The 26,769-nt window shown below is 34.4% G+C and overlaps 2 protein-coding genes and 1 non-coding gene across 5 annotated transcripts; 1 reads left to right on the top strand and 2 right to left on the bottom strand.

The window, feature by feature from the left end:
* Positions 1–856: 856 nt before the first annotated feature.
* Positions 857–976, bottom strand: TRNAL-CAA. Its single transcript has 2 exons — positions 939–976; positions 857–902 (listed from the first exon to the last, which is right to left on the bottom strand). It is a non-coding gene; the product is annotated as a tRNA-Leu (tRNA).
* A 245-nt stretch (positions 977–1,221) lies between these two features.
* LOC121410565 (pseudouridylate synthase 7 homolog) lies at positions 1,222–25,928 on the top strand. Of its 3 annotated transcripts, XM_041602736.1 has the most exons (8): positions 1,431–1,568; positions 3,359–3,547; positions 4,444–4,985; positions 5,273–5,360; positions 7,183–7,281; positions 12,189–12,315; positions 24,343–24,451; positions 25,656–25,928. In XM_041602736.1, exons 3-8 carry the CDS (start codon positions 4,444–4,446, stop codon positions 25,753–25,755), a joined length of 1,065 nt encoding a protein of 354 aa, XP_041458670.1. In that variant the 5' UTR covers positions 1,431–1,568; positions 3,359–3,547; the 3' UTR covers positions 25,756–25,928. The 3 variants fall into 3 exon arrangements, with proteins under 3 accessions (XP_041458671.1, XP_041458670.1, XP_041458669.1); XM_041602737.1 differs by lacking the exons at positions 1,431–1,568; positions 3,359–3,547 and adding an exon at positions 1,222–1,258; XM_041602735.1 differs by lacking the exon at positions 3,359–3,547 and having other exon boundaries at positions 1,433–1,568; positions 25,656–25,773.
* Positions 12,943–20,620, bottom strand: LOC121410564 (G-protein coupled receptor 52-like). The gene is made up of 2 exons (XM_041602734.1): positions 20,019–20,620; positions 12,943–15,549 (listed from the first exon to the last, which is right to left on the bottom strand). The coding sequence occupies exon 2, from the start codon at positions 15,519–15,521 to the stop codon at positions 14,409–14,411; it is 1,113 nt and encodes a 370-aa protein (XP_041458668.1). The 5' UTR covers positions 15,522–15,549; positions 20,019–20,620; the 3' UTR covers positions 12,943–14,408.
* Positions 25,929–26,769: the final 841 nt, after the last annotated feature.

The following is a 26,769-nucleotide window of genomic DNA, read 5'->3' as shown; positions in this document are numbered from 1 at the left end:
CAAGCCATTGGACGTACAGACCGGGTGAGGGAATGGACGGCTTTCTTTTCTTCTGCGTCATGCTGTTGCAAATATTTTTTAGATTAAAATGTGACATTCTATAAACTTTATGTAAACATGAAAAATGATTGGTATATAATTATGTCTACATGTACTTTTGTAAATAATAAGAGTGCAAAGGGCGGGCTCTCATCTGACATAAAGAACGAGCGTGTGCATGATTTTAAACAATCAATAAGCGGCACAATATGCGAGCTAAAAATTTTTACACTGATACTTTGTTTTGTAGTAATACCGGCATTTCAATGTCATATGATATGACATTGACTTATTGTTCAGACATGTATTACATGTATATGTAAATAGTTTTTTTTGTTCTTCTCTGAAGCGCTTTGAGCATCTAATCAAGATGGAAAGTGCGCTATATAAATCTTATGTATTATTATTATTATTTTAGTAATCATTCAGTTCAAAGTGGTAGGATGGGGGGTCGGGGGTCCGGACACTTTATCTTTTTGAAGCCTTCTTTTTTGTCTGTGGGTTACACTAAAAATGTGAATCCATTACTTGTTATCATTTTCTATTTTGTTCTTTATATTTCCTAACATTTTGTACTAAAAATTGATGAAACTTCACTGGTAATTTTTTTCAAATGACATTCTAAAATTGATCGTCCGGACACACAACCCGTCCGGATACACAACAACTGGGTATACATTGCAATAATAAATTCGATTTATAAAACATTTTAACGTAGGAAAATTGTGAAGAGGATAAATGTTTTAAACACAAGCTTATCAGTATTACCTATTTGCAGAGCTAATTGTGATGTCTCCCCTCTGACTGTAAAAACATGTGTCAGGAGTGGGATTCGAACCCACGCCTCCATTCGGAGACCAGAACACCCACAACTCTCGATTGCGAGAGAAGAAATATTTCTTGAGTCTGGCGCCTTAGACCGCTCGGCCACCCTGACAACACGGCCCTGCCATGAAATTTAATAAATATATATATTTTCTTACCGTAATTTCATTTTCTTTTACTAAGCCGATACTTCTTTAGATTTTAATGATTTAGTTCCATTATTTGTCTGTCTGTCAATACGTAATCATATCTTAAAGACTCGAAATTAATTACTAGTAGTTATTAACTTTGAAAAAATGGAATAGTTGATTTTTTTATGGGTAAAAAATATACATTCCAGTGAGCAAAACGATCTCGATGAATCAAACGTTGAGCCTCAGGACATTTCCTTACGGTACTCGTTTCTTTTTGATATATGAAATTAAATTAAAAATGTATAAGATGGTAAAATTTCAATGTAAAATTCGTAGTATAATATCAAGGAAAAATACATAATGATAATTATCCCTTATGGAATAATGTAGTTGACAAATTAAAACGTAAACACAACACTATCGAAGAGCGCACGTGTGTGCTCGACTGCTCGTGCAACCAATGGTCAATTAGAGTGTGCATGTGTGTGACCAATAGTCCGTATACGGAGCGGAGGCAAGTAATTTTAACAAGAGCTGAAGAGGATTGAACTTTCAATCAGTTATTTCGAGGTATTGTGGCAAATTCGACAAGAGTTCTAACGTTTTGAAAGTTGATAGGATTTCTAAGTTTGTATCATCAACATCATTCATTGACATTTTTCTTGTTCTATTATTAGTAGTAGCCCCATACACTCAGTATGGTGTAAGTTAAGTGAGTTACTAGTACTAGGCTTGAAGTACTAGGCCTACTGACTAGTTTTAATTGTTAGATACACTCATTCCTCCCTCAATGCTCACTCATTCAACGAACAAGGTTATGATATAACCTTGTTCTCATCTCTCTAAGACTCTATGTGTGGCAAAATAAGGTTGACAATGTTCGGATTATTTTCTCTTTTTCTTTTGGACAAATGCTTGATTTTTTTTACACTGTCATGACTGTCACTGCAGTGTCAGTTTCCAACTCCAACATGTCCAATACACTTAGCTTTTCAATATAAATAACTTGGCTCTTAGACCTTAGTAAATTTGATTCTTTAAATTATTTTTTCTTTATTAAAAACAGAAATTGAATAATGAAAAATTTCTTTTCACCAATAGTTTAGTTAGTTCAGTGTAGTTTACTCCAATGGCAATGATGTTGTAGCTAAGCCTGTTCATCGATCTGCTCTCCAATAGAGGGCGTACACGAAAATATGCCCAAATTTCAAGTTTTTGAGCACTCTGGTCAATACAAAAATTATTTTAAGTTACTAATGAAAATTGAATTGCAACTGTATGGAAATTAATGATAATTTTGGTCATAAAAGTGACATTTGAATGAGTTTTTAAAGTGTGTGCTCATATTCTCAATACAGCATATTCATACCATACTTAGACTTGTCCACTCATTCCATGAACAAGGTTATAATGAATATATATATATATATTTATATATTCTCCACAGGCAGAATTGGTAGCAGTGGGCTATGGCAGGCATAGCATAAGAAGAATGAAAAATAAAAGGCCAAAAAGCAGCCTTATTAATTTCTTTTCATCCTAATTTCCATCCTCTGGTTAGCCTCAAATTTAAATTGATGATTTAGAGCCAACATCAAGTTAATCACACGTTTAATCATTCGCTGCCGAATTCAAAACATCGCATTTGTATTCGCGAGGGTCCGAGCCAAGACTCCTGCGCATGCGATGTTTTGAAATCGGCAGCGATATGTGTGAGGAACTCGATGTTTGTTCTAAATAACCAATTTTGAGGTTAAGTGGAGGATGGGTATGGAGTGAAATTAGAATGAAAAGTAAGAAATTAAGCTTCTAATTCTTTATAAGCTAGTTTTGGTGAAGAATTTTTACAATAAATATGCATTTTTCCCACCTTTGCCACTCGGAGTATCAGAGCGAGTTTGGACCTTGAGGTTCAGGTAGGTGGAGCGTAGTGTAGTGGTAGTGAAGTGGAGTGGAGCCTGCACAAACATCACTTGTTGCTAACTCCTACTAGACTGGCCTGGCCCTAGACAGCTGACATCCGTATCTTTAGAGGAGTTTTTTAAACATTTTTATCTTTTTAAAAATTCTCCTCATACACAGACGGCTCGCAATTGTGCAGCTGCCATTAGTGGGTTAACAATGCAAAATCCCCACGACGGGGCTCATCAATTTTTTTTTCTTTATCATGAAAATATATAAAAAGAACTGGACCAAATTAAAGATTATTATTCTGTCTTGGCCTGAATCGCACCAAAACAGAAAAATATTTAAAAAGGAAAAGGAAAAAAAAGTGACTTCGGCTGTCGCACAATTCCCACTTCCCTGGTTTATCCGAACTTAACACAGAAACTTATGGCCACCATTGAGTCCCTGTACAGATCTAGTTAGAACTTTGCTCTCTGTAAATGGTGAGTGGAGCCAACGGAGTTCAGCGAATCAACCAACATAACAGAGACTGAAGCTTTTGGTCTAGCCTGGCCCACACCAAGGCACCCCCCCACCCGGCTGCAAAATTATTTCCCCCTCTTGAGCTCTGGACTAGCCAAGATATTCCTTAGAGTTAAAAGGTAAAAACCATTCACTAACGTATGCTTACTCTTTGCAGAGCCAGGGATTGCAACCCATTCATGTGCTTGTAGTGGAAGATCTACCTCTACCACAATAAAACTGAAATTTTCGCCTCCAAGATTTCAAACTTTCCTTCTAAAAAGATCAAACGTTAGGCCTAAGTAACGAACGTTAGCCCTAAATCATGTAAAAGGGATACAACTTCATTTCTGACATTTATACGATATTGATTTCATTTTTTAAACAAAAATTCATTAAAAAAACAAGAAAAACATTTTGAGAAGACGGAGGAAAACACGTGCCGATATTCCCATCGCCATCTTGTTCTCATTGTCCTTTGCCAAGCTACGAGACACATATCAGAGGATATATGAGTCTTGTAGCTTGTTTGGATATAATTTGGCCTTTAAAGTATAAAATGATAATTGGCTCAACTTGTAGTCCAAAATGACAAAATTGACTCAAAATAAAAAGTCAGGAGTGAATGAAATTTTAATATAATATTTCCAGATGTTTCAAAATAATCAACAGAATTTTTTATCCAACTCTGATGAATGGGTTCTTAGGAAATTCCAGTCAAATACAGTAAGGTAAGGAATCTTCAGTAGTGTCATGTCACGTGAGTAACAGAAAACAAATCGTTTATCTCTGACAAAAATGGCTGAAAATTCAAAATTTTTGTTTGACAATATGTATTGTCACTTCTATGATTGAAATATATAGGACAAACGGAAGCCTATTAATATTTTCTTAATGCTCATGGATGGATGTATGATATGCATACAAGCTTAAGACTCCCCTAGTGGAATATAAAGAGAAACAAAATTAATCAAGTTATATTTCATATATCATCGTTTCCAGTGAACATGATTTTCAATTTTCTTTCTTTCAAAAGATGGCAGATTCCACTACTGGTAAACGGGATTGGTATATTGCAGAACTTGAAGAGGAATCTGAAGAAATAGAGACCTTGGCCTCAAAGAAGAAACCTAGGTCAGATGATCATGTCAGCAGCAGTTGCATTGATTCTGTTTCAGGGCTTGTTATGCCAAGGCCAGACTGTGAAGTTACTTGTAAGGTCGCATCCTCTTCATCCCAGTCGGTTACATCTGTAAGCATTTTACAGCATGAAGCATCATCCAGTTCCATGCCCTCTTTAGGTTTGAAGCCTGAAGGTTGCCTTGCAACGGTGACTCTTCACACTGAAGAGGTAGGTAAAAGTGAGAGCTTGCAAGAAGCTATTTGCCGAGAAGGAAAAGAAGAAGGAGTTGTAAAATTACCTTGTGAAGACCAAACTGAAGATGCAGGAGACAGACAGGACGTATCAAGTGAAAGGTCACAGAAGACACAAGTTCTTGTCGGACTGAAAGAGACTGATGTAGGCATTGTAGAGTATATGTCTGATCATGAAGGCGTCCCTGGAATTCTGAAGCAGAGGTGAGCTATGAAAGCAGGTGTATTTAAGAAATTGAGCCATGATTCTTCTTTGTTGTTTAAATCTCAACTGCTTGTGTTTTAAAAACAGCATTTAGTTTTTTACTGTTTGTTAAGAACCTCTGAATAAGTAATATAAAGCTATCAGTTAATTTTTGGTTTTACAAATGTATGTCCTTTGTGAGAGACGTGGTAATGAGAAATGCCTTGGTGATTGCTAGACCACCGCCTTATCAGCTCAGCAATTATTATTATCATGGTATTTCCATAAACATATCTTTGTTTTACAGGTACCGGGATTTCCTTGTAAACGAGATTGATGAGCAGGGTCAGGTTATTCGACTTACTGATATGAAATGCCCAGAGAAAAAATCAATTGTAAGTTGGGCATAAGTGATCTCCATTTTCTCCACTTCCTTCTAAAACTAATGTTTTTTTTTATTTCTACACGTGATACTTCATTTGTCATTTTATCAATTTTTGTCTTGCCTGCATAGCAGGAGACTAAAGGTGCCAGTTTTCAACTGGGGCATCATCATTATTAAAATCGTAATCAAGATTTAGTTTTTGAAGTGTCATCATAACTTTGTAATTAATGTAATTTAGACATAAAGGTTGACAAGTATTACAAATATGTTGCTTTCTTGCATTAATTTCGGGTCACATGGTAAAGGTCAGAGGTCATTTAAGGGTAGTGAACTTTGACAATTTTAGGGTATCAACATCAAAATCTTAACCGAGGTGAAGTTTTCTGAAATGTCATTATAAATTTAAAAGTATAAGGACCTATTTCATGAAACTTAGAAGACATGAGGGTATTCAAGTATCACTGACCATCTGATATGAGTTGCAGGTCACAGAATCAAGGTCAACTAATTTAGGGTCAAACTTTTCTCATGTTGTGGTATCAATATAAAAATCATTAATATTTTGAATTTTCAACATAATTTTGCAATTATAATTCCATATTTCTTGTAACTTTCATATGATGATTATCAAGTATCGGAAAAAGGGACACATGTAATTTAAGATCACTGGGAAAGGTCATTTAAGAACTTAGGGTTTTATATCAAATTATTTTTTTGTCCTCATTTTGGAAAATTATTCAGTCAGCACTGCCCCTATATTGTGGAATGCAGAGTAGACTGGCAGGGACATTCAACCTGTGCGTATATGCCTGTTAACCCTATCTAGGTGGGGGGGGCCTCGGAGGCCCCCCTCAACGAGTGGCGCGATTTTTTTTATCGCACCGCTCACTCTTCTTACTTTCAAGTCTTGCCCAACTTTTGAGACCAATTTTGCATCACCTGGGTATGTGGTTCCGAAGTTAGGCAATGTTATGTAAGTGCATGTCAGACAAAAAATTGCTCAAAAATGTGAATTCGTGTACAAAGTCAATGTAAATTGTGTTTTCAACCAAAAATCATTAATGTACGATTATATTTAGTTTTGCTGGCCTAAATGTATGTATTTTATGCTGTTTATGATCTTAGAAGAGTCCCCAACGAATTTCATTGAAAAAACAATGAAAAACCAAAGGTCCAAAAAACAAAGAAATACATTAAAAAATTGCAAAAACAATATAATACATAAGAAATTGATCTGATATCACAATTTTTTTCATGTACACTTGCTATGAACATCACAAAGATTTTCTATGCCAAATATTAGAACATTTGGAGCTTTAATTTATGGAGTTAGAGGAAAAAGTATGATTTCGCATACTAATTACGCATAAATTAGCATAATTATGTAATAATGATTTGCATGAAATAAATTACTATACCATTTTGTAGATTATATCCCAGGCAACCTGTGTGCCAATTTTCGGTGCGATCGCTCGGTCAATGGCCAAGATCTCAAGGGGGGGCCTTGGAGGCCCCCCCCGCCATATGAACTCCCAAAATACACTGGCTTAGATAGAGTTAATAAATGTTTTGTTTAATTTCTTATTTCGTTTCAAATTGAAACTTTCAATGTTTAATTAATCAGTCTTATTTTTTGTCATGGCAAATTCAACACGTTGATACTGTAGATGCTTACAAATCATTTTAATCTGATTGTTTGTCATTTCATACTTTTGCATTAAAAAAATAACACAAACCTTTCAAGTCATATATGATTAAAGTATTTGTAAAACCATTTGATTTTTAAGACAATTTTTTTATTACCGGTATGTGTATTTTCCATTTCTGTTTAGCTCCCATTTGACCATAATGAAGTGTTGAGCAAAGAAGACCAAGAGAAACTGTCTGCACTGAATGTAGATCAAGACAAGAAAGCTGAATATGCTTTCCAGGTGAGGCAATCATTAAAGGGGAATCCAATTCAAATAAAAATTGATTTTAGAGGAAAAAGGAAAATAAGACAAGTTGATTGTTGAAAGTTTGATCAATATCAGACAAACAATAAGAAAGTTATGAATTAAAAAAAAAATGTAAACATTGGTAAGCACTATACCAATGAAGACTGCATTTGTGATGTCGTAGTGATGCAAGACAAGGACTAAAGTTCCACTTCTTTTGCTAAAATTGCTAAAAATTTCATTTTTTGTCTCGCCTGTGTAGCGGAGTGAGACATAGGTATCACTATTTCCGGCGTCGTCGTCAACAATTGTGTTGTACACCCAATAACTTTCTATAGCTTGGAGGTGGGATCACCAAATTCATACCAGAGGTCCATCTCCTGAAGGCACAGGTCAAGTTCGAATATGATTCTAATTGAACTTTCCATGACTGGCACAATTGTGTTGTACACCCAATAACTTTCTATAGCTTCGAGATGGGATCACCGAATTCATACCAGAGGTCCATCTCATGAAGTCACAGGTCAAGTTCGAATATGATTCGAATTGAACTTTCCATGACTGGCACAATTGTGTTGTACACCCAATAACTTTCTATAGCTTCGAGGTGGGATCAACAAATTCATACCAGAGGTCCATCTCCTGAAGGCACAGGTCAAGTTCGAATATGAGTTGAATTTGAATAAGGTCAAAGGTCAATGAACTTTCCATGACTGGCACAATTGTGTTGTACACCCAATAACTTTCTATAGCTTCGAGGTGAGAGCGCCAAATTCATAACAGAGGTCCATCTCTTGAAGGTGCAGGTCAAGTTCAAATGTAAGCCAAATTTGAATAAGGTCAAAGGTCAATGAACTTTCCATGATTGGCACTCTGCTGTGCTGTACACATAATAACTTTCTATATCTTCGAGGTAGGATTGCCAAATTCATACTAGATTTCCATCTCTTGAAGGTGCAGGTCAAGTTCGAATGTGAGTTGAATTTGATTAAGGTCAAAGGTCAATGAACTTTCCATGACTGGCACTGTGCTGTGTTGTACACATAATAACTTTTTATATCTTCGAGGTAGGATTGCAAAATTCATACAAGAGGTCCATCTCTAGAAGGTGCATGTCAAGTTTGAATGTGAGTTGAATTTGATTAAGGTCAAAGTTCAATGAACTTTCAATGACTGGCACTGTGCTTTGTTGTACACACAATAACTTTTTATAGCTTCTACTGTTTGTTCGGATGCTTTTTGCATCTGTTTGTTCCACTAATGGCATGATCTTATATGTTTGTTCCACTAATGACATGACCTGGGGAGTGTTTCATCAACATTTTTGTCTGACAAGTTGTCAGATCTGACATCTTTCTCTGACTCTGATTGGCTGTGAGGCACTGTTATTATGGTAACTGTCAGATAAAATGGGACTTGTCGGATAAAACGTCCGACAAGTCCTTTCATGAAACGCTCCCCTGTAGTTTTGACATGCAGTCTCTTCATGACTGCAATATGCAGGCGAGACAATGCTTGGTGTTTGCCTTGTTTTTCTTCAAAAGATTTACTTCAAATGAGACTTTTCTTTTATGAGGACATAAACCAATATGCTACCTGGGTTATATTTTGATTACTACCCCAGGGGAATAGGTACTTATGGTTTTAAACCACAAAATCCTAATAATACATGGCCTGTGGGAAAGTTGTCCTTGCCCCTTGTAATAATTTACTTACCCAGTTGCTAATTTGAAATTTACACAGTCCTAGGGATAACAATTTTAAAGCAGCCATAACTTACTTATTGCTTGTCTGATATATTTCAAACTTTCACCATTCTGTTTTTCTTATTTTCCTCTATTCCAACACAACTTTTTAGTTCAAAGGTTGGACTCCCCTTTAATATTTATATCTTGAAGTATAAGACCTGCCCAGTGAAGTTGCACTAATAGTTATATACATGTAATATTCTAGACAAAGTGACCAAATTTGAAATGTGAATGTATATCTTTGTGAGATTTTGAATTAAATATACACTGTATTCTTCAAAAGGATCATGAAGTATTACTGAACATCCTGCCTGAGTTTTGGGTCTCATGACCAAGGTCAAAGGTCATTTAGGGTCAATGAACTTAGACCATGTTGGGGGAATCAACATCAAATCATAATCTAAGGTTAAGTTTTTGAAATGTCATCATAACTTGAAAAAAAATATATGGACCTAGTTCAAGAAACTTGGACGTAAGAGTAATCGAGTTTCATTGAACATTCTGTGCAAGTTTCAGGTCACATGACCAAAGTCAAAGGTCATTTAAGGTCATTGAACTCTGGCCATTATGGAGGTAATTATTAGATTGCTGTCATAACTTTCAAAGTTCACAGATATAGTTTATAAAATGTGGATATAGGGGTAATCGAGTATCACTGACAAGTCTTGGGTCACATGATCAAGTTCAATGTCATTTATTGTCAATGAACGTATATGAACGGTGTTTTTTTATGAATAAGTATTATATAGTAGTTTTCAAAATCAGCACTGCTGCTATATTGAATTGCGCGATGCAGTTGAGACTGCCAGAGGCGCTCCACTTGTTTAATAGTGTTGACCAAGCTTAAGTAAATTTCAACATCATTGACAAATTTTCTGAAAGGCCAGATTGAATTCAATCAAAGGTTGTTTTAATAATAAAAAAAAATGATAAATGTGATTTGTTTTGTGCCAAATACACTCTGCAGAGTGCCCAAGGCGCAGTGAAAGAAAGAGAGAGAAAGAACAGTATAAATACAAAGATAAATCAGGGACGTGAGACGTTCCTGGATAAATTACGGAACTATTAAGAAGTGTTTAAATGTGTCAATGAAAGTGCAGTCATGGATAATCAGGGGAAGGTCATTCCAGCGAACAGGGCTAGTGTGAGCAAAAGCCTGTGGCCCCCATGTCCAGCAGATTTGGGAGTAACTAAGGAACCAGAGTTGGATGAACGAAGGGACGTGACAGGAGTGTATTCGTTAATTAAATTAGTATTGTATTGTGGAGCAAAACCGTTAATTGCATGGAATACAAGGAGAAGGATTTTGAGGATGATGCGATCATTGACCTTTAATCAATAAAGAGATTTCAGAATTGATGTGATATGAATATGTTTTTTGGAAAGGGTGACTATGGAGCTGATGGAGTTTAGACAACTGGGTGTTGGGTACATTGTATAGCAAGGCATTCCCGGAATCAAGTCGTGAAAAAATCAGTACAGGATTTTTTTTTTAGTTGCAGATTTTGACAAGTATTTCCTGATGAACCCAATATTGCGGAGCTGATACCTTACAGATCAACAGATGTTGGTTATTTGATTTGACATAGACATTTCACAATCAAACATGACCTCTTGGTAACGACATGTCTGGGACACATTTAAGGTACATCCTGAAAAAGAGACGGATGACAATTTGACCTTTCTTAGTATAGCCTGTGAACCAAATAGAAGGAACTCAGTTTTAGAGGAATTTAATTTCAATGAATGATGATCCAAACAGGAATGAATGTCAAATACACAATTCTCCAGAAGGGTGATTGCATTTATTGCATCAGCCTGGTTGTTTGAAGGAGAGATAGAGTTGGTTGTCATCGGCATAGATGTGATAAGTGATATTAAGTACCGGTATATCGAAAATAAAGTGGGCCCTCCCATGGAACCCTGCAGTACACTGTGAATGAGTGGCATACTGGTAGATTTGCAGTCATTAATACAGACAATCTGTGAGTGACAGGAAAGATAAGACTGAAACCATTCATATGCCTAAACCCTAACACCAAAGGAACTGAGTGTATAGAGAAAATCATACGATTTTAATGGGTAAATTCATTGAAAACAGAGGTTGAAATTTTCTTTTGATTTTAAAAAACACCCAAATATCTGCACAATGACAGAATTGATGGCATCACCCACTGACTATTTCTTATGTTTTTTTTCAATTCAATTCAATTTTATTTCAATCATAAAATCATAAAATATATATATGCAAAGTAACATGAAACAATCGAGATTCAATCTAATAAATGACATTGGAGACTAATATGAAAGTAAAAAAACCCTTGTAAGTCATAGTCCCCCAAAACAGGAAAAAGAAACGCATGGTTGAACATGTTACAATATAATACAAACACACGTACACACACCTTTACACACACACAAACATCATGACATGCATGATACATACATGTAGGTACAATGAATAGAAAGTTACAATGAATAGGAAGAGATGAGCTGTCTCTTCAATAAGACCTTAAAAGATAACAATGTTGTGCATGACATAAAATTATTGGGTAGATTGTTCCAAATACGGGGACCGTTGTGTCTAAAAGAGTTGAGTAAGGACTGAGACGAAACCTTTGGGTAATGGTATTTTATACATGATTGGGTATTATGGGAATGGATAGATTTATTAAGAGTAAACATTTGACAAATTATTTTAGGTGCAATACTATTATTAACATTAAACATCATTATGGCAATTTGGAATGTATATATATCATAAATCGTAAGTGTTCGTAATCTAAAAAATAAAGGACGAGTGTGAGCTTGAAAATGAGAATTTGTACATATTCTAAGCACTTTCTTTTTCAGTTGTATGAAATAATTCAAATTTTCCTTAACACATTTTGATTCCCAATGAAAATGTGGAATTGCCATTGTTGTAATCTATTTCAACCCAATACAAAATGCCATTTGAAATTAACATTAAGCAAAATAGCACCTGTTTATATTTTTTTCATCTGATTACTTCATAATTGCAGGAATAGTAAAATATATATTTTTTTATTATCGCAAACAGCATATGGAATACTTTCAATGCTGTTTAACAAGGTGAAGGTTTGCATGACAGATTTAATAATTCTTAAATTGAATGTTACATAATTTTTCCAGGTCACAGATGATAAAGAGCAGCGCACTAAAGTTCACCAGGCCATCAGACATCTATTCCCAAAGCTTGATAGCAGTACAGTGGAAGAAGGAGGCAAGAAGATGGTTAAGGTTGTCAAGGGTAGTGGAGGTAAGTTATTCTATCATATTCAGGATTTCAATACTTGGCTAACCTTTTACCAGGGCAACAGACATTTGTTCTCAAAGCTTGATAGCATTATGGTAAAAGTAAATGGCAGGAAGATGGTTAAGGTTTTTCAAGCGTAGTGGAGGTAATCCAATCTGTTCACATTTAGTCTGGTGTAGTGGTTCTGACTCTCGCCTTGTAAACAGAGGGTCGTGTGTTCGAATCCCACCGCGGTCTGGTGTCCTTTGGCAAGGCGTTAATCCACACTTTGCCACTCTCGACCCAGGTGCTAAATGGGTACCCGGTAGGATGTGAAAGTCATTGTAGCTTGTCCAGTATTGTGTGCGCCTCACAGGCGACTGACTGGAATACTCCCCAGGGAGTGGAGGATGTGCACACATTGTGTGCGGGAATGACTGATTGAATCCGATGACCGGGGTAATAATATATCTGTAAAGCGCTTAGAAACGTCGTTCCGATGGATTAAGCGCTATATAAAAGCGGATTATTATTATTATTATCATCAGGGGGCCGTTTCATAAAGTTGCTTGTAATTTAAGAACAACTTTAAGAACAACTGGTGATCCTTTCTTGTGGTAAATGATATTGACCATTCAATGTTCATTGGTGATTATTATGCACATAAAGAAAGGTTCACCAGTCATTCTTAAAGTCACGCTTAACTTACAAACAGCTTTATAAAAAAACCACCAGATATTTGACATGAGGAAAGTTGAAGGTCAGGGCTGGAAAGGAAATTTTCATGACAAAGAAATTTACTTATAGTTAGTCTTATTTGATTCAATTTTCACTTGTCCAAATTCATGCCAAACTTCTCCATTAGTGCCATTGCGATATCACATTATCATTCTAAAAGTGCATCTATTACATCTAATAAATATTGCTATATACATGTATATATCTTTTGTCTATATCAGATATATTTACAGAATGCAGCTCTATTTTATGGTCAACAGATGTATGATAAATTCATAATATTTCACGATTTTAATTATATTTGTAAGGTGAATGGAGCAAATATTTATACTGAGCCCTTACCAAGAATGCACAAAATATTTTAGAACAGCAATCACACTATTGTGATCCAGTCCATAAGGAGCTTGCATATACATGAATGTGTATAAGATGGAGGATCCCTGAGGGGCGGGGCATATTGTTATTACTGTTTTTACAAGATGAACACCATGCTCGTACATGGACTTTCAAAATGATATTTTGATCACAGAGTACACTAAAGAAGTTTTCTCTACCCTAATTAATGTCTGAAATATTCTTGTTTTATGATACACACTGGACTGATTCTGGCAATTTGATACATCACCAGACCGCAAAAACAACCATTTTTATGGGCTTTTGCTTTTGTAAATGAGCATGTCCGCCTCAATAGCATCCCCCCTCATAACTGGACTCACAAGTTAATAAGTGGCAATTACATTGCTCTTACTTATACCAACTATTAATGTGTGAGCAATAACACACACAGTTATGGAAACAAGCTCAAGCATGGTAACTCCAAACACAGCTATACATTTTTAATATAGAGGCAATTTAACCCTGGTGTTATTGTGGTAGTTTTAACAATATTTAGAATTTGAGAGCAAGTATAACAGGCCTATTACTAAGTATTTAGCCTGTGTTTACTTTGTTTTAACAGATTAACCTGCATCCAAGCAGGTATGTTTGTGTTTAAGCAATGACACAACAGATATAGTACACAAGCGAAACATGCAAAAGTGTTCATTGTCCCATAATACATGATCAAGGTGACAATGGAAGTTACTTCAGTACTATATTCATGCACTCTAATGGCATTTAAATTTTACTTTTTTCTGTTTGTTGAGAGTATAACTCAACTGACATTGATATACTTCATTTCTGTATTTACAAATTAAAAAGAAATGAAATATGTTTAGTTTTTCATTATATGCATTAATTGAATAAAGGCAGACAGTAATCTATGCAATTTTATTTAGAGTATGGTATTAACTTATGTAGTTATGTTAATCATGAATATTTCATCAAGCTTATGAGTTATGGTATTGACTTTTATTGTCAAATGAGTTTTATTTGGTCAACTAATGGTTGGTCATTTTCAAGGGTTGGCTTTCAATCTGATTCTTATCAAGTTTCTGAATCCGTATGGAAGTGTCATGAATTGTAGACGGGCTGTTGCTTCCTGTTGTTTTCCTGCTCCAGCCAGGAGAGCCTGATTCATATGATTTAGTCTGCTTTGAGCAACAGCATCTCTTCACTAAGTTCTTAAAGCCATCCCTGAAAGCCTGGTGTGAGATGCTGTAAATGACACAGTTGAGGAAGCTGTTACTTATTCCAAGATACAAAGTTCCATTGTAGAGATCTTGAGGGATATTGGCAAGGTCAAGGTAGCGGATAAAGCTAGATGCTACATAGGGCAACCATGTGATGTAGAAGGCACTCATGATGGCAAGGCCAATTTTTGCCATGAGTTTCTCATGTTGCTTCTGGCAAGCATTCTGCTGTTGAGGGCCATTGAATGTACTTCCAGTGGTTTGCAGCCACCGTTGCCTAGCAACCAAGGTATGAATGATGCGGATGTAGCAAATAATGGATATAAGGAGGTTTGGAATGATGAGGATGGAGATGAGGAAAAATCCAAAAGAGATGTTGTATCGCCAGAAGAGAGGGCAACTTCCATGGATGTCAACATCCATGCCCCAGTTGAAGAATGCTGGCAAAAAGACAAGTCCACATAGCACCCAGATGAGGATGACACAGATGCGAGCCCGTTTGTAGGTAACAAAGGAACGATAGTTGATCGGATTTTGAATGGCTGTGTAGCGTTCAATGCCAATGCAAGTGAGGGTTGTGATGCTTACCAAGACTACCACTAAAAGTAAATAACCAATCAGCTTACAGGTCAAAAGTCCATATGGCCATCCTCTTGCAAATGTTACTCCAATATTGAGTGCACAGTTGACCCCCACCCAGAGGTCAGCATAAGCCAGAGACTTGATGAATACACTGATTGGTACATGGAGTGCTGGGGTCAAATGATGCACCAGTAGAACAGTAAGGTTGCATGCAATGATAACTATTGCCATTACAACAAGAAAAGATACTTGAGAGGTTGAGATGACATATTGATATCCTGGTTGACTGCCATTGCCTGTTACATTAAAATCTGATGAAGTGAGATTGGTGTCCTCCATGACTGGTGCAAATTGGTAGGCAGATTTTCTGTTGAAAAAAAGGGGAATATAATATTAGTCATGAAATCATAGAAGGAGAAACAGAGTCTGAAAATCAGAATGCTAAAGTTTGAGAGATGTCAGACAAGGAATGTTGTGGCTGTTTGAAAAAAAAAAAGATCACATAGACTATGTAATTCTAAAATTGGCAATTTAAGAGGTATTGTGGTGAGTGTTAGGGACAACTTTCATTTTTTGGGGGTGCATTTTAGGTATTTAAATATCTGGACTGTTTGATTTTCTTCTTTTTTGTACCTTATTTATTGTAAATGTAATATAACATAGAGGGTACAGTATGTCTCTATATTGAGAAAAGTACCACTTTAAATGTAAAGCTAAATGACAGTAGTTGCAGTAAAACACTGATTTCTAGAGAAAGTCTGTAAAACTAAGGTTAAGTATTACTATATCATCATCGATCTCGATCCAGTACAGTTACATAAACTGAACTCTGTGAAATCATAAAATCTAAGCTAAAAAACAATCATGCTGAAGATCGCCAACACAGATAGGCACACGCGGGACAGTGTATATTATATCGCTGGAATAAAGACCTGATTGAAGTGCCCAAATCTGCGCTTGTTTTGCTTATTTCTCAGCAATTACACAATTTCTTCCAGAATCCTTCGGCACATATTTTTTATTCATACAAACAGATGCTTGGGTGGTCATTATATTGGATTCTGTAAAAAGTCATTTTGAGATTGCTACCACAACTGGCATTTATCTTTAAGCAATTCTTTTTTTTAAGTTGACATATTGATATTTTTGTATTGTAGAGAAATTGCAGGAGATTAACCATGTTACCTGTATGTTGCCAATTTGAACTCACAATGGATATTACAGGTGAAAGTTTTTACATCATTTGAAAATTCTTAACTTTCTTAAAATTTCTCTGAATTTGTTCAAGCTTTCACCTATATGCTTCTTTGATCCTTATTTTTGTCTTTCAACACAATTTCCTCTTTCATAGTATTTGTCTTTCAACATTTTCGTAAATTGAAGATGACTTAGTAAAAAGGTATAATTACTTGCCCAATCATAAAAAATGTCAATGTGAATATAAAGAAAATTCAGACAAGCATAATTGGGGAAAATTTATTAAAATCAAATGTAAAATTAGAAAGATATGGCTTTTTGAAATTATACTTATTTTCAACAAAATGGTTATATGCACATATAACCATTTTGTGTCGATGAGGTCATATCACCATTTCTTGTGTATATTATTTTACAAATTATACATTACTGGGTATTGTAATTTTTGCAGATTTTACAATAAGGATGCTCTTCATTGAATCACTTTGGGTTACAACAAGGAGAGGTCCACATTGTTAAAGATAAATCAAACTTAGTTTCATGTGACAATGATTCCATATTGCATAATAAAATACAATAAATAGTGAGAGTGTTCCCTCATTCCCTTATTTGCATATCACTGTGTTGTGGGTATAACTATTTGTGATAAGTCAAATTTTAAAATGTCACCGTTTTATTTTACATCCAACTTAAATGACATTTTCTGTGTTCAGCCTATTAAAGATTGATTTTCTTTTTATTCAAATAAACTTTTTATTGGGATGGACTTGTCCTTTAAGATTGAGTTTTTACACATTTATTTGTACTTTATCTTTTAAAATTTACCCGACTTCAATTCAACAAACACATTGCTGATCTTATGAAAAGTTAGCTTCAGAAATTGAGTTTGGATTGCTAATTATTTCTACATCTAACATGCATATTTCATAGGTAAAGTGTGTTTTAAGGAACTTCCCAAAAACATGAAAATGTCAGTGATAAACAGTAAAATCAGGACTTCAGGAGATATTGTTGATTATATAGTATGAAGAAATCACTCTTGTATTTTGTTGTAGAAGTGTTGTCATATTTGATACCAGCATTACAACACTTCCGTTTTCATGATTCCAGTAAGAATGAGTATCTTGAGTTGATTTAATGTACATGGCTTGACAAGCGGTATCAACATCTGTAAACAACATAAATCATATCAGATGTGAGATTCTTAACATGAACTTGTTCTTCTTATGCAGAAGTATATATATCAGGTTTGGTCTTTTGCAGGAAATAAGAAAAGTGGACACTCGGCAAAGAAGTTATATTTTTATTTCTGTTATCAATGCATGGTTTTTCATGCTTAGATAGGAGCCATAACTGCAATTAACTTGTATATTTGAGATGCAAATGTTTGTTTTGTTCTATTTTCATAAATTACTCTTCATTTTTTGTATTTTTAAACATTAAAAATGTTGATATTAATATGGTTGGTCATAATAGAGGAAAAACATAAATTATACAATAGAGCAAGACAGACAGGACATGAGAGGACGCAACGACTCACTGAGATTTCTTTCCCCAGCATGATGAGCAATGAAAAGGATTCATAATTGAGCTAATAGCTTTTTAGCTACATGTAGCCATTACACATGCAGTTCTTTGAAAGTAATCTATGTCTAATTGTAGATGTATGTGTATAATTAACGTCATGTGTTTGGGTGGCATCATTCAGGTCTAGGGAATGATGATTACTGGCCAGTATTTGTCTGAGATAATTGCTGAAGTGGCAATTAGCAGTTAAGCTATGTAGGTATTCTGTCTTTCCACGAAAGGATGGAAATTCTCTAGTACTAAGTATTGTAAGTGATTCAAATCACTATAAACCTGTTACCTACTGGAACCATTTTTTTTCTGCCATGTTTGAATATGTGCTTCATCCACTTAGACTGAAGTTTGCATTTATTTTTTAAAACATTTTTGCCACTGTTATACATATCAAAAGTTATTCCCCTTCCAACATGATCTTTTTTATATTATTATTTTTGTTTGTGATGCCTATCCCTATATAATAAAGTAGTTAATACCTCAATGACACTATGACTAGATACCAGAATAGATGAAATATAACCTAAAGTCCCTTTGTTTATCTTGTGATTCACCAGAGTTCTGCACTACAAAGGATAATCAATGCTATATCAATATGTAAAATACAGTATGTACTGATTTCAAGGGTGTTTAAGAATAACCCAGAGGAAAATATTTAGAATGGGTCATCTGTAGGCTACTCAACAAATGATTTTTATCAGCTCGTTAATACCACAGACAATTAAAAATGAAGAAATATTAATATGATGGCCCAAATTCTGAAGTGTGGTTTAATTTGAAGACTCTTGTTTGAAGTTTGGGTTTGATTTTGTAGGTGGCCAATTCTGTAAAGGAAGAGGTTCAGTTTATCAGCTCATTTGACACTGAAGTGAAATCATACATAATTATTTGTGAATAATTACTAAAACATTTTTCTTCACTATTGAAGCATGACAGAATAATGAGAAAATACTGTAAACATTAGAAACATGCATGAGATTATAATTTTGTTGACATTTTCAACTTTCCATAATTTTAGGAGACAGTTAGGCCATGGCCAAAGTGTTAAACTTGACTTCAAAATTATGGCAATTAGTGTAAAAATTAAGATGATTTCTGAAAGTATGAGAATTTTATTCTGATTCTGTTCTTTGTTCATGATGTGTCTGGAACACCTCAGGCAATTAAGAGATATTTCTTTCTGTATAGTTAATAACTGAAGATATGAGATTTTATATTTCTTTAGAATGCTGACATGTACCTGCTTCTCTTTTTTTTTTGGTAGTCCTTAAAGTAGTAATACAGAGCAAATGTAAAATATTATTTAGTGCGTTAATGTTTGTTAACTTGTGATACAATTTTTGTTTTTGGTTTACAAGTATAAAAAGTGAAATTTGACAGCTCTGATCAATGTTGCATGGATCTACTAAAGCTGTGTCTTTTTCTAATTTACAAATAGCTCAATTTCAGTTTAGAAGCTGGAGTTTATTTTTGTTGATTGCTTAAAAAAGAAATTAGCAAAGATAATTCTTAAACAAAGTATGAAGAAAATTGAAATCCAACAGATATGAACAAGCATTGTTTGCACTGACCAGAATAGAAATCAATAGAACTGCATGACTGCATGAGATCCAAGGGAGGGGTAGCCTATGTAGGGGAGGAGACCCTTATTCATTTGGCCTTTTTTGAGGGGAGGTTGAGGTTGCTTTCTGGGTAAAAACCACAATAACAAATTATTTTACCAGTCCTACAGTTTGGTGCTGAATCATGTAATATCAAGGTTGAATCGATAAATCAAATTTTAAGAATACCTTAGAATGACCTTTCATATGAATCAGATTAAAAGAAAATGATTTGTTGTTTTAAAAGATAAAGAGTATAATATCCTTCAGAATTAGTATTGTTTAGGGTAGAACTTCTTTTAAACTGAGAAGCAATGATAATTAGCAATTCAAGATTAAAGAAATAAAGAAAATCTGTTTCCAGAAAAAGGTTGAATGCATATCAAATTTTTCATCAAATTTTTAACGAGAGGAGGAAATTAATAGTAAATATAAGATAAATGAAAATAATACTTACAGAACAAATATGTGAATGCTTTCCCAAAATCAGAAACGAACAGATGAATCTATCTGACTTAGCAGTTACAAATCACAGAATTAAACAAATTCTTTGCTTTTTGTTGAAGAGGGAGAAGGTGGTGCCTGCTCTGATCATTATAGAAATGAACAAGTGTCAGTACTTCCTTCCCTTTTATTCAACCATTTTCCAATGAGGATCCGGCAGGGTCATTTTACTCGTTTAACCAGATACTCCACTATCACCGATGCTACATGATGGGTGAGGGTGATTATGTTTTATGAGTATGACGCATCCTATTTCTCCCTATTTGGTTTCATAGCCGGAACTGGTTGCTTGTAAAAGGAATGGACATGGACATGGGGTGAATTTGGTCAATTGCTAAGAAACTCCCTTAGGCCAGAGCAGATCTCTTTATCCCCCCCAAAAAAAGAAGAAAAATGCTGGCATATCTAGCTAAATAAGGTGTTCCCAAATGGTATGGTTCCTGATTTATTCATGCATATTTATTTCATCCGTACTCGCTGTGTCATATATGTAGTTCAATTATGTGTAAGATTTGGTGAGTTCCACAAGGATTTCCCTTCATATTTTTTGTCTATATCAACCACAAATATATTATTTTGCCCCCCCCCTCAAAAAAATCCAGATTTTATATCCCTAACCTTCCATTATATTTTTCCAACTTAAATTTGTCAACTTGATGCTTACAGCAATCAATCATTTATTCTGTATCTGCAATGAAGCACTTTGCAAAAAACCACGCACAGTACAAAAAAACTAAATTGAACAAAACAAGGTGAAAAAACAGCATCAATTGACAAGCCCGGACATTTCCAGTTGATATTTACACTTTATATTAGCCTAATTAATAGGTAGCTAGGATCCTGTCTTATCCTATTACACTGATCTGTCTTATTTGATACCAGTTTCTTTTCATAAAGTAGTGTTTGATTTCACATCCAAGTGTGGCTTTCAAGTGATTTTGCTTAGTACTTGTTTGATGGTTTAATTGAGAAAATTTTGACTTAACCATGCTAGTAATAAATGAAATTACTGGTAGTTGGGAAAGGAATTGTGTTTTATTGTATTACTGATTATTATTATCTATTAAAGAGAAAGAAAAATCCCCTTTTCATATGTATATGTCATAGGTAAAAATATGTTATGATATTTATCAATTGGTATGCATATGTAATAGATAAAAATATATTTGGCATCTCTAATGACCAGTGTAAACCTAGCATTAATCTGTGACCCGAATTTGAAATATAATATCACAAAACTTGATGTTAACATTGAACATGAATCTAAAAAAGTGGGGATTTATGGCAAAATTGTATTCCTCCTCGAAGATGTAAATGCAAATTCAGTTTGTAATCAAAGTGATCTATCAGTGTTACGATCTGCTATGACTTGAAGCTAATTTGGCCTTAGCGCCAATATGTGATGTTTTCATAGTTGTAGTTACTTGAGAAGATATGCAAAATGATGTTTCATCCAAAATAGGAATATTGACTAGTATCCTCATGTGATGACCAAAGTATATCTAACAAATTTGATAAATTGGCAATATCCTGAAATATATCAAAATGACCATAAACATCCTGAAATATATAAAACAGAGAGCAGGGGTGATCACTTTGAGGCTGAATATTGGATTTACTGAATTCAAATCCTGGTGTATTTTTAAAGTGCATATCAAACACCAAAAGTGCTAAATTACAAATATAAACAGCGTAGGATTATTCATACAAACCTATACCTCCTATTTTGCTTATCAATCATGACTCAAAATATATTTCGATAATGCTTAGTCTCCCATAGACCTGCCTTATTTCAAGTAAAATTCTTCACTAATTTTATGAACTTAGTTAAAATATTTGTGAAGTATTGTATGAATGTCACATCTAATTTAAATATTTGCTATTTTGATTTAACTTTTATTTGAAAACATGTTCTAGAATATTTATTTTCAGGCCTTATTTAGGTGTGCAGCAAGGAGGACATCCCTAGAAAATGAAGGAAAATCCTAACTGTACCAGTGTCAATTGTGATAAAGTCTGAAAGTCCAGATAATGTGAAGTTTTGATTTAGAAAAAATAATAAAAATGATTGCTTACAGTAAGTCTTGTAGCAAAAGTCACTGTTTTTTTTAAAGGAAATGTGAAGTGTTTCCAGAAATGTAATTATTTCTCCTACAAATGACCTGTATGAAAATTCTAAATAAATCAGAGTTTGGTAATGTGAATTGGTCACAATTTCACTCTTGCAGAAAGAATAGCATTTTATGAGCAATGAACCAACACCCAAACTATCAATAGTGCATGAATATTGATAATATATTTTATTTCAAAGATGATTTTTTTTTCCTTGAAAGTAGAATATCATCTCCTAGATTAATATGACAGTGGTCTGTTGATACAAGGGATGCCCCTTAGTAAACAAATCATATCCTGATTTCAGACGAGATGGGTGATATGAAGAGGACTGTAAGTCATGAAACACTTGATTGAATAAGCTGCTAATTTAGTAGATGATAAAGCAAGGAAGATAAATTGAGTGAAAAGTAAGGATGATATAAAATGGAATTGAATAAATAAAAGGGAAAGAAAGGCAATAAAAGGACAAGGGCAGAAGATGGGATAGAGGGAGCGAAGAAGGGAGGGGATGAGGGATTGGGGAATGAAGGAAAGAAGGAGGGAGGGAAGATAAAGAGGATAAAGATGTGCATTCAGTTTCAAATGTTATGCTCAGTGGATGGGAGAGAAGGGGGCATGTGGGTGGTAATAAATTTTAATATAGTGTAGATGAGGAGTGCTTGGAATATTTGTGAATTATATTTAGAAGAAGAGGGAATAATCGAAACTCATATAGTTAGGAAAATTAAGTGCTGACCCTTAATTATTGACCTGCACTTTTACTTTTGTTTCTAATGAAACCAATTTTTTTCAATGATAAAGCTGGATTTTTTGTACGTTGTTCATAAAAGCAAGAAACAGCTATATAACAAACTTTATTTTTCATACAATTTATAAACAATAAGAGACTTGGGGTTTTCAAGATAGGTATACATATTTGCATTGAAATTCTATGTAAGGCAAATGATATTATTTTTTTAAGATATACCAATTTTTTAAACATCATTATTGGTAGTTAAATCTCGTCGGATTGTAGGAGCTTCACAGTACCTTTTTTTACTTCTCCATCTATTTATATATTCATATTAAGGACGTTCCACAGTTATGTTTGTGCGCAACATGATCTGCACATACATGTATTTTACGCTCTGTGCATTAATGTCACTATGGATGAACAGGTGATTAATTAGCTCTATATGTAGGTATCAGCTACTTTTTCACCTGATCTGCATTCTAACTGCAGATCCGATGTGTTATTCATAAAGCTAATTGCTCAAATAATCCATGGATCAATGTTTTCTAAATACCACTACAATTTCTGAATGCTTAACTCTGAAGTGCTGCAAAGTATTACAGATATGACCTCGATGGTAGAGAGGTTTGGAATTTTTTTCACAAAGATACATAGCCTCTCGTGCTATGATGTTAAAAATAGCAAACTTGCTCCAACAAAAGTGCTGATAGTTTGAAAACAAGCAATGAACTCTTATTTTATGATGTTTACACTGCTCAAGTTCCTCTAAAAGCTTGCAAATTCCGGTGAAAATTACATGGATTTTGTGCAGCATTTACTGTACTTCTCAATTTGTCAAATGAATTTCGTGTTTTTGTCATATTTTACAATATTTGAAAGAAATGAAGGTGCTGCTAGCCTTGAAAAGGGATACTATACCGATATGAATGAATTCTCCATCTTCAGTATACAATTTTGAAGTATACCATAAAATTTGATGAAATTTACATTAATTTAGACCTGGTAATAATGGTTAAAACCTCAACGGAGTGATCTCTTGGGGTTTAAATATGCCAAATTCTCTTGAAATGTGTAATTCTTGAGAACTTCCAATTGGGTGAACTTTAAAGATCAATAGCAAAAAATCAAGCACATGAACCTATTTTGTTTTCTGCATATTTGAAATATTCAGGTGCTCTGAAATATTCAAAAACTCTTAAAACTTTGGTGAAAATGACATGGATTTCATTCTAAACGTGGAACGTCCTTAAAGGAGGGGAAGGGATGGGGTGAGAAGTTAAGTATTTATAACCTTGGGTTATTCACTGTTGTACATTATTAAGGATTTGTTCTATTGATATTTGAAACTTAATTTTGCTTTTTGGTGAGCTTCACAAGCTGCCACTATTTCAATTTGGATTTTGCTCACTTTCTTCTTTACTCTCAACAGGGAAACGAGGAAGATGGCCGAAAGAGACACCCAAATATTGTCGCTTTGTGCTGTACAAGGAGAACATGGACCTTAATGAGGCACTCAATATACTTGCCAAGTACCTCCAGTAAGTTAGATTGGAATCTGTTTTACGTTGCTTCTACAGAATAAATTACATTGTCGAAAAGAAAAGTTCATGAAAGTGATTCATTCAGATTATAAGTTATCAAGACTGCAAGCTCAGTTTAGCATTCTGATTCATTTTTAGCTCATCTGGCGCAAAGGGCCAGATGAGCTTATGCCGTGGCGTCCGTCGTCTGTCGTCCATCCACAATTTCAAAATGCTTCTTCTTCGTCCTTTCAAGTCCGATTTCAGTTCTGTTTGCTTTATATGATAGCACTAGGTGGGTGATTCAAAACTTCTACACAGAATTTTGAAACTCATTAAATATGCTAATTTATGCGCATTTTACAAAGTTCACAAATAATTCGTCTCTTTATTTGTTGACCGATTTTGATTTTTTTTGCTTCCATCTGGTAGAGCTTCATGAGGTTCACCAAAGTTGTACACAGAATTTTAAAATTTTGACTAGCAAAATTTTTATGCCAATTTATGTTAAATGAATTTATGCATATGTTGTCTCGCCCAATAGAGGTGAAGGCGAGACTTAAGGATCCAAATTCCGTCCGTCACAAACACATAACTCCACAACCCTAAGTCGCTTTTCAACCGAATTTGGACTTCAGGGACCTGAGTGTTATGCTGCAGTCGGAGGTCACATGGTATTCAAAGGTCAAAGGTCATTTTCAGGTCAACGTTAAAGTTTACATGCAAGACTCTTATGACACCTAACTGTGCAACCGTAAGTCGCTTTTCAACCAAACTTGGATGGTAGATGGACTTTGGGGACCTGCATGTTATGCTGCAGTTGGAGGTCACATGGTAAGGTCAAAGGTCATTTTCAGGTCAACGATAGAGTTTACATGCAAGACTCTTATGAAAGTCAGCTGAATTTTTGTATGTCAGATGATTTGATCTGTAGATAATATTTTCAAAGTTGAAAGTAAATATATCTCTTTCTCTTGTGTGAAGATTTGGTTGCATGAATTAATAATAATCATTCAATAGAATTGGTTGTATGTAATTCATATTATTATGAACATTGCCGTTAAATTGGATCTTTATTTGCAAAAGATGGATAAATGTTAAAGTTTCATCACATTATAGCACATTCAGTTCAGGGAATATGATAGTAGATCTAAATCCTCTTACAAAGTTTTGTAGAGAGCTGTGATAAATTAATTTTATCTGTTATTTTGTTGAATTTCAGCATTGGACCTCATCACTTCCAATATGCAGGGTCAAAGGATAAAAGAGGAGTCACAGTTCAAGAAGTAACTGCTCACAGGTCAGTGAAATTAGCACATTGAATATAGGCAAAAGATAGTATCTGTACAGACTCTATGAGGAGTTGCAGAATCTAGTGATGAACAATGGATTAACAGGTGATTAATGAGCTTTAGGTATCAGCTGATTTTTCACATGATGTGCATTCTAACTGCAGTTCCAATGTGTTATTTTATAAAGCAAATTAGCTAAAAATAATCCATTGTCCAAAAATATGACCTCGAATAGAATGAATAGGAGAGGTTAGGAATTTTTCTTCTTTTGCACATTTTTTTGATGTTTTAAATAACAAACTTGCTCCAACAAAAGTGGCTTTAAAACAAGCAATGAACCCCTATTTTTTTAATGTTTACACCGTTTAAAGGTCAAGTCCACCTCAGAAAAATGTTGATTGGAATCAATAGAGAAAAATCAGAAGAGCACAATGCTGAAAATTTCATCAAAATCAAATGTAAAATAAGAAAGTTAGGACATTTCAAAGTTTCGCTTATTTTAACAAAATAGTCATATGACGAGCCAGTTACATCCATATGAGAGAGTTGATGATGTCACTCACTATTTTTTTTTTTATTGTTTGAATTATACAATATTTCAATTTTTACGAATTTGACGATTAGGACCTCCTTGCCTGAAGCACAAAATGTGAAAATAATGGAATTCCATGTGTTCAGGGAGGAATGGAACTTCATTTCACATGACAGTGACAAGAAAATCAAGATATTTCATATAATAAAATAAAAAAGAAATAGTGAGTGAGTGATGTCATCAGTTCCCTCATTTGCATACTGACCGAGATGTGCATATAACTGTTTTGTGAAATGAAGCGGAACTTTAAAATGTCATAACTTTCTTATTTTACATCTGATTTTGATGAAATTTTCAGTGTTATGCTTGTTGAATTTTTCTCTTTTTATTCATATCAAGTTTTTGGTGGGGTGGACTTGTCCTTGAAGAACAACTTCCTATACAAGATTGCAAATTTTTGTGAAAATGACAACAAATTTTAAATGAAGTGCGGTATTAATTGTACTTCTTAG

The sequence above is a fragment of the Lytechinus variegatus genome, chromosome 3 (assembly GCF_018143015.1).
Source record: "Lytechinus variegatus isolate NC3 chromosome 3, Lvar_3.0, whole genome shotgun sequence".
Lineage (NCBI taxonomy): Eukaryota > Metazoa > Echinodermata > Echinoidea > Temnopleuroida > Toxopneustidae > Lytechinus > Lytechinus variegatus.
The sequence above is the reverse complement of the archived record's forward strand: the minus strand, read 5'-3'. Positions and strand labels throughout refer to the sequence as shown.